General features: G+C 40.5%; 1 protein-coding gene across 2 annotated transcripts in view; it reads left to right on the top strand.

The window, feature by feature from the left end:
- The window catches only part of IQGAP2 (IQ motif containing GTPase activating protein 2), a 296,977-nt gene that overhangs the window by 194,530 nt on the left and 89,367 nt on the right, over window positions 1-13,080 (top strand). For both annotated transcript variants that reach the window (XM_070468567.1, XM_070468568.1), the window contains exons 12-13: window positions 1,785-1,909; window positions 10,524-10,687. In XM_070468567.1, coding sequence (XP_070324668.1) covers window positions 1,785-1,909; window positions 10,524-10,687 — 289 coding nt within the window. The remainder of the gene's footprint in view (window positions 1-1,784; window positions 1,910-10,523; window positions 10,688-13,080) is intronic.

Below are 13,080 nucleotides of genomic sequence, written 5' to 3' on the forward strand. Positions count from 1 at the left end.
TTATTCCCACTGTGTCAGCATTTAGATGTCAGATATGTGAAATGCCTGAAAGGATTTTGCACTTTCTTATAGAATGGTCCCCATCTATAATGGATACTAGTGAGTGCAAGTTGCCGTTTATCCATTATCATCGTGGTCAGTGTTATTTATTATATATTGCTACTCATAAGTGGTTTCCTGGTGGCTCAGATGATAAAGAATCTGCCTGCAATGAAAGAGACCCAGATCAATCCCTGGATTGGAAAGATCCCCTGGAAAAGGAAACGGCAACCCACTGCAGTATTCTTGCCTGGAGAATCCCATGGACAGAGGAGCCTGGTGGGCTACAGTCCATAGGGTTGCAAAGAGTCAAACGTGCCTTAAGTGACTTAGCATGCATGCAAGTGTAGAAAAGTGTTTTCTTAGGTTTATAACTCTTGATAAGATGAGAATCTCACACAGGACCTTGAGATACTTTCAAGCCTGTGTTTGGTAATGCCTTGTTCAGACACAGAAAATGAGTCCTCCCCACCGCTTCCTATTCTGAATGATATTTTTCTTTCAAGCTACATCCAGTGGAGGACATCTCAGTGCCACCCAGGAGTGTGCAGAACTTTGAGTAAACCTGTCACAATGAGAAAACAGTTATAGAGTCCATGTAGTGTTAACTTCTGTGAACCTCGGCTGTAAATCTATTGGTTCTATTCAGAAGTCAAATTGCAAAGTAAATCAGTATATACATAGAGGGTTGGTCTTTACTTCTCTGGTATAAAGATGCACAAGCAAATTAAACGACTGGGTTTCTATACTTTGGCCTGGAATAACTTACTCATGTTAGCTTATGGCTTTAACGTTGTTTCTGTAATTTAAAGTGGGAAAATTGCTGACTAAGAAACAAAAGTCTCTTAGTAACATGTCAAGGTGAATTATTGGATTATCTTTTTCCCCCAAATTTCTCAAGACAAGAAAAATATTCAGAGCATTGACCGAGTTCTGTTTTCCAGAAGGCGAGGAGGGTCAGGGGTCCGATTGAGGCATGGGAGTGGGGGGACAGGGAGCAGACGCAGCAGCAGGGTAGCAGCTGTGTGAAGCCTGAGCAGTGGGCAGGTGAGGAAGGGATTCCAGCACACTCTGGTTCAGCTCACGCACCACCTCGTCAAGAAAACAGGCAGTGAAGACACATGATCTTCACCAAGGCTTCTGGAACTGCAGTTTCATTTGATTTGATTTGTCATTTGGGTGTATGTATTAGGCTACAAGGTAACCCAGCTATGTTAGGGTTACAGTAAAAAAAAAAAAAAAAAAAAAAGGTGGGGGGTGCCCTCAAGGCTTGGATTTGTCAAAGGAAGGAGAAAAAAAAAAAGGACCCTTGATGGAAAGATTAGAAGCCATGGTAATTCTGAATTTTATATCATAATAGTCGTCTGGAGTCTGAGCAGAACCAAGACATTCAAAGGGAAGGAAAAATAGTTACTAAAAAAAAACTAGTAACTTCACAAAGTTAAGGATGTTCAGGTTTCTTTGCTTGAGATAAATACACGATTGGGATTTAAGGAACTTTTTATTAAAAAACATTTGTGCCTGGAAATATTTTAAGGACAAAAACAACATCATTAGTCTAAATGAGCTTGGTTTATGTCGACAAAGCTGCACAAGACAATTTTACTTGCCTTTCTACTCTAACTTTATAACGTCACATTGGGCCGTGCATGTCAAACTTAAGATGCTTGCCAAATTTAAGAAACGTAACATGAACAAAGAATGACTGTCTCTGATAGGCATCTTGCTTGCTTTCTCTTCTACAGTTATGCAAATGCACTTCTCTGCATTAAACTGGAAGCCTTATCCCAAGGGCAAGATAGCTTAAGCTGGAATGAAATTCAGAATTGTATCGATATGGTTAATGTTGAAATTCAAGAAGAGAATGACCGTGAGTATGGCAGAGTTTCCTTCTCTGGTTAGGGTGGGAGAATCAGGTAGCTGGACAGCACGGATCCCTAGGTTAGGGCTGCCAATCTTTTGCTCATGGAGCCCTATGAGAAAACGTTCTTCTTACAGGTATGTATGTTATTTCTGTATAAATGTTATTTCTGTACTACTATCCCAGTATGTTATAAACATTACAAAGTAAACATAAAACATAAAAGAATAGAATAAAATACATAAATACAAGTCCTAACTTTTAAAATTTCCTTTTACTTGAGCTTCCCTGATGGCCCAGCAGGTAGAGAATCTGCCCGCAATGCAGGAGACACAGAAGCTGCAGGTCTGATCCCTGGGTCAGGAAACTCCCCTGGAGAAGGAAAGGGCATCCCACTCCAGTATTCTTGCCTGCAAAGCCCCAAGGACAGAGAAGCCTGGTGGGCTACAGTCCAGAGGGTCGCAGAGTTGGACATGACTGCGCGACTGAGTGCACGCACACTTGGGAAATGACTGCTCTGAAGAACTCAGTTTTTTAAGCACTCAGCTTTATTTTGACCTTTCATTGGGGTATTATTCTGAAATAGGACACATATTTCTGCTCTAAGAAGAAATTACAACACAGTCTAACTGTTGTTTATGATCTCAAGTCATGGTGATTTGCTGTATTTCTAGAACTTAGGAGCTCTCAGAATGTTTTGTCCTAGTTTATTTTCCTAAGGTTTTACAACCTAAATGTCTCCGTCAACAGATGAATGTATGAAGAAGATGTCGTGTCTGTGTGTGTGTGTCTGTGTGATGGAATACTATTCAGCCACAAAAAAGAATAAAATTTTGCCATTTACAACAATATGGATGGGCTAGAAGAGCGTTATGCTAACTGAAATGTCATATAGAGAAAGGCAAATGCTGTCTGAGATCACTAATATGTGAATCTAAATAATACAACAGACTAGCAAATGTGACCAAAAAAGAAGCAGATTCACAGATCTCTGAGGAACAAACTAGTGGTTACCAGTGGGGAGAGGGAAGGTGGGAGGGGCGAGTGGGAAGTATAAACTCTTGGGTATAAGATAGGCTTAAGAATGTACTTACAACATGGGAAATAAAGCCGATGTTTTGTAATACCTGTAAGTGAAAAGTAACATTTAAAAATTTTATAAAAAAGATACAAATGTTTAAGCTCTATGCTTACTCTTTATAAACATAGCAAAAGTTTACAATGTTTTGTTCTAGTTTGTTTAATTTCTTAGATCTGGTCTTCTAATACTGTATCTCATTTTGTTATACTACAGTCACTGGAGATAAAACATTTGACTTTGTTCATTGCATTTGCAGAGTTTTCTTCGCTTTCTTTATGACTTCCTATGAACCCTGTGCCCAATATCAAGGCCAGGTTTACTTTTTGGCTAAACAACTTCTCACTCTAGACCTCTCATAGAAAGCAGGGTCCAAGGGTGCTGCCTAGACGTGGCGTACCATAGATGCCACTGTTAGACTGATTGCTGAACTTGTTTTCATTTTGTCCTTTTCAAGAGTTGTCTGCAGATCTGCTTCCCCTTTTGTGACTGCAGGACTTTGTATTGCCCCTCTGCATTTGGGGATCCTGCCATCAGACAGCTGATGCTCCACACACTTGGCTATTTTCTGGCCTGTTGGTTGGGGAGCTGGTGGTCCTCACCAGATGTTAGCTATGAGGAAAGCACTAGTTTAAGGAGATGCTCAGCATCATCAGTGGGGGGGTCAGGGTGTGGGGCGTGGCACTGGTATGTGTGTCCTGTTGCAAAGCTCAGGCCCCCAGCCTCCTGCCTTCCTCCTTGGCCCCCTAGCTCCACACTTGCAGGGTGCAGCCATGGTTTGGGTGCTTTGGCTAAGGCCATTCAAATGTCGGCAAAGCACAAGATTACGTTGCATCTTTGTTTTCTAACATTTTCCCTGTTCTTTGTGACAGTATGTGCAATCCAAGTTTGCTTTGGTGTTTTCTGTATGTCCTGTTGATACAGGTGAAGAGGTATCAATTCTCAGTGCTGAATGAATGTAGTTTTATTCTCATTCTTGACACTGACAAGGGGGAGAGAGGAGGGACCTGCCATTTTTCGTCCCAGATGATCAGATAGAGCCTTTGCTTTTACCAAGAAAAGAAAAACCGTAACATGTATATAATTTTAAAAGAAAGTGGTCTTTTGTGGGTGAATTGGGCGGGGAGCGGGGGGCATACCACACCGCTTGTGGGATCTTAGTTCTTCAATCCAGGATTTAACCAGCGCCCTCAGCAATGAAAGTATGCAGTCCTGACCACTGCACCGCCAGTGATTTCCTTGTAGGTGGATACTTTTTGGGTTGTTTTTTTTTTTTGGTTGCACTGATTCTTTGTTGCTGCCTGCAGGCTTTCTCTAGTTATGGCGAGCAGGGGCTGCTCTTCCTTGTGGTGCCCGGGTTTCTCATTGCGATAGCTCCTCTCGTTGCAGAGCACAGACTCTGGGTGCCTAGGCTTGGCAGTTGCGGCATGTACTTGCTGGCCGCATGCAGAATCTTCCTGGACCCGGGATCACACCTGCGCCCCCTGCATTTTCAGGTGGATTCTTATGCACTGCACTAGCAGGGAAGTCCCAGGTGAATACTTTAAAGCAAAATTGCTTTAGATCTGTGTGGCATTTATCTAAGTAGCTGTACTATTAAGTTATTCTCCACGAGATGTATCATACAGCAATTATCACATTCTTGTAGCCATCTCAATTAAGTGCAGTCGCTCAGTTGTGTCCGACTCTTTGCGACCCCATGAACCGCAGCACGCCAGGCCTCCCTGTCCATCACCAACTCCTGGAGTCCACCCAAACCCACGTCCATTGAGTCAGTGATGCCATCCAGCCATCTTATCCTCTGTCGTCCGCTTCTCCTCCTGCCCTGAATTTTTCCCAGCATTAGGGTCTTTTCAAATGAGTCAACTCTCCGCATCAGGTGGCCAAAGTATTGGAGTTTCAGCTTCAATATCAGTCCCTCCAGTGAACACCCAGGACTGATCTGCTTTAGGATGGACTGGTTGGATCTCCTTGCAGTCCAAGGGACTCTCAAAGAGTCTTCTCCATCACCACAGTTCAAAAGCATAAATTCTTCGGCACTCAGCTTTCTTTATAGTCCAACTCTCATATCCATACGTGACTACTGGAAAACCATAGCCTTGACTAGACGGACATTTATTGGCAAAGTAATGTCTTTGCTTTTTAATATGCTATCTAAGTTGGTCATAACTTTCCTTCCAAGGAGTAAGCGTCTTTTAATTTCATGGCTGGAGTCACCATCTGCAGTGATTTTGGAGCCCAGAAAAATAGTCAGCCACTGTTTCCCCATCAATAGATATGTTTTCCCCATCAAATATGCCATGAAGTGATGGGACAGGATGCCATGATCTTAGTTTAGCCATCTAGAGACTAATATATCTGTTCTAGGGGACTTATTATAAAAGATTTAATTTCTCTCTGTTTTGGTGTGTTGTTTTGTCAAAATGGGGTATTTTTGCTTAGAGTTCTTGGAGTATTGGGAGAAGGAAATGGCAACCCGCTCCAGTGTTCTTGCCTGGAGAGTCCCATGCACATGGGCACCTGGTGGGCTGCAGTCCATGGGGTTGCAAAGAGTCAGACACGACTTAGCACACTTGAAATGCTGAGTTGGACATCATCTGTTTAGGTGATTGCTTTAAAATCTAAATTAAATATACCGTTGCCAGGCCTGAATTGCGTAATATAGAAATTAAATCATCTGAAAGAGCTGAGAGGTTTTCATGGACATCTTGAAAGTGCATTGCTCTCCACACCTCACCCCTGCCACACACTCCAGGGTCTAATCCCATGTCTAAATTGTGGTGTGGATGAGGTATGCTGCTGATGGGAGATGTGAAAGCTGAATTGAATGGAGAAGCTGTTAAATGCATTTCCTCAGAGTTGGATGCTCTACTGATTTCTTAATGGAAAGTTTCCTTTTCCCAGTCGAACCTTAGTGGAGCATTAGTTTGACCAGAGAGCTTAGACAAGGTTTTCTTCCTGTGAATTTTTGCTTTTTAAATTTGGTAGGTACCATTCTTTGTCAGTTATCTCACTGAGACGGTAGTGTCTCAAATACTGACAACATCTTTAAGGAAATGCCCACCCTCTTGTTGGACTAGAATGTTATAGTATCATATGATGATTCAAATAAGTGGGCCATGAGTTGAGGCTCAACAATCTTTGCCCAAGTGGGATTTTCTCTTTATGTATGAACAGAGAACATGCTGCAGATGTGCCCAAGGGACTTCTGGGAAGGTTTTTCAGCCCCTATGAGGTCATTGACTATGACATCAGCAGCTTGTGTTCCTATAAACACACCAAAAACTTAAGCAGGTAATTTCAATCAAGTCAGCTGGACGGCACTCATTCCCAGGTGATCGGCCATTAGGTACACACATTCTCTTTCTCAGAGGTAGTTCTGTAAAGATCATTCTTGAGTAGGATTTTTAAAATATTTAGAACAGTAGACCCAAGGGGATGTTGAGAGAATGACATAAGTGTTCCATGCTCTCCAGTTAATAAATTTTACAGGGTGAAGTGATAATACCTTGTATGTGGCTAGTACTTGGCCTTTCCCAAGTTCTTCCAATGTTTTGAGATAACCTAACTTGTACATTAGAGAAGTATTTTTGCTGCTTCTTCCAACATACTGGAGTACTATAATCTGGAATAATTTCTAGGCATTTTAGAAAGTCCCTTTCCTCCTATAGATTTTTTTCATTCTTAACAATGGTCTTTGTGGGGTATTTTATTCAGGAGATAACTTAGCTAAACAATTTACCTTAATTTGAATGTCAAGATGAAGATGCTTCTTAAAAATTAAAATGATATATTCTGTTTCATAGCATATCATATAGAGTGGCTTCTGACTGTCTTTGTTGAAAAATAACTGACAGAATGAGATAATGTTTGACTTTAAGTATGTTTATTTTCTAAGCTTACTGCTTGTTAATGTTTAGTTTCTTTAGTAATTCTTGTCCATGAGCACTCACCTGGGAAGCAGAGGTCCCCTGTTAGTATGTGAAGGTATGTACGTGTCCATGTGTACTTTTGTGCATGTATATTCATGAATAATATACCCATGCATACATACACTATAGTATCTTATGACTGATTTATAGTTTATTTTTAAGAATAACATAGTATTGAGAAGCGGCCTCCAAATAGGTCCCTTTTGCTAGACTTTCAAATACTTTTCCATCTGCATGACGTGACTTCTGCGCTTTTCATTTCTGGACCTTACAGTCTCTGTCCTAAGACCCTGTGTATAGTAGAGATAGTAGAAGTTTAAATTGGTAGATATTTAAACCCTTTGGTACATCCAAAGGGTTCCAGATGTTATTTTCCCAGATGGTATTAGAGAATTTATGATGTTGATTAGTCATACTTGAACCTTAAAAATTTCCCCAAACAAGCATGACTTTGGTAATTTCTATGGAGCCTACCTACACTTGCCGGCTACATGTGGTTATTTTAACTAATTAACAGTAAATAAAATTTGAAACTTAATTCATCAGTTATACTGGCCGTATTTTAAGTGCTCATTAGCTACGTGTGGCTAATGGCTGCCATATTGGATGGCCCAGAACATTTTCACCATCACAGAACATTCATTGGACAGAACTGGACTATATTAACCTTGAAAGTCACTCTACTAACACTACAGGAAATTGTTTGGTTTTGAACTGTCTCTTCGGTGTTCTTTACAAAGTGGTGAAGTAAAGTAAACCAAATAATAGAATGCATATCCAAATCCCTTTGCAATTCTGTTTTCTTTTCTGTACATCTTTACAGTAAATTCTTCTAGCCCTGGAATTCTCTGATTCCGTCAAGCAGCAGTACTTGGCATTATTATCTAAGTGAGGCTTACACTAGAAATGAGTATCTCTGCTGCTACTTATATGTCCAGTTATCTCCTGTTTTATTTTTCATATTACTTCCTTTCTCTTTTCATTCAAATCTGGAGAAACTGTGTTGATACTGAATTAACAAGTTCCATGGGCCAACATTATCTCCTGTTTTTACAGCACCTTTATTGGGATATAATTCATATACCATAAAATTTCCCATTTTATTGTGTTTTTGTGGTGCTTTCATATATTTAAAAAATTGTGCAAACATCACTAGTATCTAAATTCAGAACATTTTCATCACCTCAGAAAGAAACTTTGTACCCATTAGCAGTCACTCCCTTTTCCTTATCCTGCCATCCCCTGACAATGACCAATTACTTTGATTCTATGGATTTTCCTATTCTAGGTATTTCATATAAAGAGAATCATGGAATATGGGGCCTTTTGTGTCTGGCTTCTTTCTTTTAGCATAAGGTTTTCAAGGTCCATCTGTATTGTATCATGTATCATTATACTTCATATTACTTTCTAGGTCAAGTAACATTCTATTCTATGGGTATGCATTTTGTTAATCCAGTTATCAGTTGATGGGTATTTGGGTTGTTTCTACTTTTTAGCTCTTGTAAATACTGCTTCTATAAACATTCATGTGTAAGCTTTTGTGTGGCCATAAGGTTTCAGTTCCCTTGATACCTAGCAGTGGAACTACTGGATCACATGGAAGCTGTATGTTCGGTATGTTAAAGAACTGCCTGTTTACCGAAGTGACTGCCATTTTCCATTCCCACCACCAGTTTCACGCCATTCTCAGAACACTTGTTGTTGTTTGTCTTTTTCAATATAGCCATCCTAGTGGTTATAAAGTGGTATTTTGTTGTGATTTACATTTGCATTTTCCTAATAACTAGTGATATTGACCATCTTTTCATGTGCTTATTTGCCATTTGTATATTTTCTTTAAAGAAATATCTGATCAAGTCCTTTACGTCTTTTAAATTGGGTTTTCTTTTTTATTGTTGAGTTATAAAAATTCTTTATTTATTTGATATTCTTGTGTATCAAGTACCTAAGGTTTCTTATCAGATACAGAACTTATAGGTATTTACTCCTATTCTGTAGATTATTCACTTTCTTTCATGGTGTCCTTGGAAGCATAACAGGTTTAGCTATTTTTTATTGAATTATAGTTTACATACAAATTATATAAGTTACAGATGTTTATTGTTGATGCACACATTACATGTTACAGCTATTTAATATATTGATTCACAATTTTTAGAGGTTACATTCCTTTTATAGTTACTTTAGAAGACTGGCTACATGGCCTGTGTTGTACAGTATATCCTTGTGGCTTATTTTATACATAATAGCATGTACCTCTTAAAGGTTTAATTTTTACAACATCCCCTTTTGTTCCTTTTTTTGTTTATGTTTTTGGTGTTTATAGGTCAAAAGTATTGCCTAACACGAGGCCACAAGGATTTACTCTTACTTTTCTTCTAAGAGATTAAAAATTTATAGTTTAAGTTTTTATGTTTAGGTCTGTATTCCATATTGAGTTAATTTTTGTGTGTGATGCAATGAAGGGAGTCCAACTTCATTCTTATGTGGAGGACGTTCTGTTGTCTGTGTCCATTTGTTATGAAGACTTATTTACCTGTTGCATTGTCTTGGTCAGATATCAGTTGACTATAGATGTAAAGATTTATTTCTGAACTCTAAATTCTATTCCGTTAACCTATGGATTTATGTTTATATCAGTACCGTGCAGTATTAAGTGTAGCTTTGTAGTAAATATGAAATTAGAAAGTCCACCTAATCTGTTTTTTCCCCCCAGCATTACATTGGTTATTTCTTGACCCCTTGCATGTTCATATGAATTTTAGAATCAGCTGGTCAATTTCTGTTTAAAAAAAAAAAAAACGCAGCTGGAATTTTGATAGGGGTTGCATTGAATCTGTAGATCAATTTGAAGAGCACTGCCATCTTAGTGTAGTATTAAGTCTTTTGATCCGTGAACGTGGGATAATTTTTCCCTTTATTTAGGTCATCTTTTTTTTCAATGGTCTTTCATAATTTTCAGTAAATATGTCCCATCCTAGTTTTGTTAAATTTATTCCTAAGTGTTTATTATTCTCTTTGTCATGTGTTTGTAATTGGAATCTATTGTGGAATTTTTCCTTAATTTCGTTTTCAGATTGCGAATTGCAATTGTAGAAAGATATAACTGACTTTGGTACCTTGACCTACTGTGTAAGCTTTGTGTGCTGTGTTTGGTTGCTCAGTCATGTCCGACTCTGTGTGAGTCCCCACTGTCCTTGGGATTCTCCAGGCCAGAAGACTCTAGTGGGTTGCACGCCCTGCTTCAGGGGTTCTTCTCAAACAGGGATCGAACCCAGGTCTCCCACATTGCAGGCAGATTCTTTACCACCTGAGCCGCCAGGGAAGCCCAAGAATACTGGAGTGGGTAGTCCATCCCTTCTCCAGGGGACCTTCCCGACCCAGGAATTCAACCAGGGTCTCCTGCATTGCAAGCAGATTCTTTACCTGCTGAGCTACCGGGGAAGCCTATGTAAGCCTCAGCTGTAGTTGTTTATTAGCTCTTGCAGCAGTTTGTGTGTATGTGTGGTCTCCCCAGCCCCCCTTTCTACCTTGATCTTTGCTATAGGTGATTCAAGAAAACTTATGATGTACTGTGACTTAAAAGGAATTCTTTTCCTTCATTTTCTAGGAGTTGTAGCTGTGGGATACATCAATGAAGCCATTGATGAAGGGGATCCTTTGAAAACTTTAGATAGCCTGCTATTACCCACTGCTAAGATTAAAAATGTGGATCCTGACTTTGCCCATCACTACCAGGATGTTTTATACCAGGCTAAAAGACAGAAATACATGGTAAGTCTTAGTAGTTGTGTTTTATTTATTTATTTATTGTTAGTTGTCTATTTTTTATATAGTAGTGTGCATATTTTAATCCCAAAGGACCTACTATATAGCATGGGGAACTGTGTTCAATGTCTCATAATAACCTATAATGGAAAAGAATTCAAAAAAGACTATATATATATATATACACATATATATATATATATATATATACATATATACACACACACACATATATATAATTTCAACTCTGTTTAGATAATAGGTGTGTTTCTTTTAAATTTACAGACCAGTTTGGGGAGAGAGGGGGAGGGGGGAATCAAAGGAACACACAATACTGTTCGAATGGTCTGTCCTTATCCTCAAGAGGCTTAGAAACTTCCTGAGACAGAGGGCATTCCCACATAAAATCAATAGCAGTGGAAGTGAGTATGGTGGCCAAGTGTCAAAATGAGGAATGCTCAGAGTGACTCAGAGATGGAGTTGCTGTGGACTGGAATCCTAAGATAGGCTGGTGTGGAGGTAGATCAGGAGCGGATCCCGAAGGGTAAGGATGAGTTGGTTTGATGGGTGGGAGCTGGATGATGCAAGCAGGTAATGGCAGGGCTATGTGGGCACCAGCTTGGCTTGTTCTAGGCACAGGAGGAAACTGACCTGGCCAGGTCCCAGGTCCCACTGCAGGGCGGAGGGTTTCACCTGGCGCAGAGCTCATGCTATGGTTGTGGGATATCCCGTAGATACTGGCCACCCTGGGAAGAACTGAGTGGACGGGAAGAACTGTTTCCTGGTGCTCCCTGGGACTTAGCCACTTGTGGCTGTCATTTCCCCAGGTGCAAATCCAACCCCAAAGAGTGGCCATCTTGTTTACAACCCAGGAACTGCCTCATCTGAAACAGGAAGAACATTTTTGACTGTGACAAACATTTATTGAGCACCTGCTGTTTGCCAGCTATGATAGTGGGTACTTTATGTATATTACCTAATACAGTCCTCAGGATAAGTCATAACAGCCCTGTGAATTAAGTGTCATTATCACCACCCCTAACAGTGGCTGTGAGGATCAGGTGAAGGTGAGTTACGTGAGGCATCCATAAAGCACGGAGGGGAAGGCTGTGCCATCCCAGGGAAGTCTCGGAGGACAGAAGGCTCTACCTTGGGGAATACTTTTCTTCAACTCTAATGAGGCAGTTTAGTAGCATGGAATGAATAGGATTTGCATTTTTTTTTTTTCACTTTTATTGAATTTCTGTTTTTTATAGTATGTGTATGTATAAGTGTATAGCACTTGACATGGAGCATGTCATCCCAAAAAAGAGCTTACCTATGCCAAAAAAAAAAGTAGGGAGAGTGAGGCTCAAGCCAGGCCTTGTGTCCCCACATCCCAGCCGGGAGAGCAGACCCCGTCAGCGAGGAGGATCAGGCTGCCCCCTGCTGTCCTTACCGATGTAGCTGTGGCTGTAGCACGTGACACAGCATTGGAAGCTAGAGTTACTAGTTTTGGAGACCGACAGGAACCATTTCGATCTTGGCTTTGCCACCGATTAGCTAGGGATTTTACTCAAGTCACTAAAATTCTTTATGCTTTGGTTTTCACATGTAAAATTAAAATTATATTACCTACCTTATAGGATTATGGTGAGGCTTAAATGATTACATAATGTAGTAAATGAATAATATACATTAACATAATTCCCTATGAACACATAATTCCATTGATTATAATGTATGTATGTATAAGTGTATAGCCTTTGACATGGAGCATGTCACCCCAAAGAAGGGTTTATGAAATGCAGCTAGCATTGCTGTGGGCACCTCTAGCTGCCATGCAGATCAGCGGGTGGTGAGTTGATGTCTTCGTCACAAGGCCTTTACTAGACACAAGGCCTGCTCCAGTCACAGATTGCGATCTTCTGTGTACAAAATAGAGGTAGACCTGGTTTCTCTGCTGACAACCACGTGGGGGTTGTCCTTGAGGTGAGACTGACTCCACAAACCTTTATAGGCAAGCAGTGGATGTCCACACCTGAGCAGCCCAGTCTCAGGACTTCAGGTCAAGGTGCAATTCCACAGCACCTCTTCAAAACACTCAGAAGCCTCCCTGGTGTCTGTGCGCTGCCTCCCTCTGGGGTCTCCTCCTAAGTGTGAAGTGAACGTCGCTCGGTCAAGTCCGACTCTTTGCAACCCCATGGGCTATACAGTGCATAGAATTCTCCAGGCCAGAATACTGGAATGGATAGCCTTTCCCTTCTCCAGGGATCGAACCCAGGTCTTCTGCATCATAGACGGATTCTTTACCAGCTGAGCCTCAAGGGAAGCCTAAGAATACTGGAGTGGGTAGCCTATCCCTTCTCCAGGGGACCTTCCCAACCCAGGAATCAAACTGGGGACTCCTGCATTGCAGG

Source organism: Odocoileus virginianus, chromosome 6, assembly GCF_023699985.2.
Source record: "Odocoileus virginianus isolate 20LAN1187 ecotype Illinois chromosome 6, Ovbor_1.2, whole genome shotgun sequence".
In the NCBI taxonomy this organism is placed as follows: domain Eukaryota; kingdom Metazoa; phylum Chordata; class Mammalia; order Artiodactyla; family Cervidae; genus Odocoileus; species Odocoileus virginianus.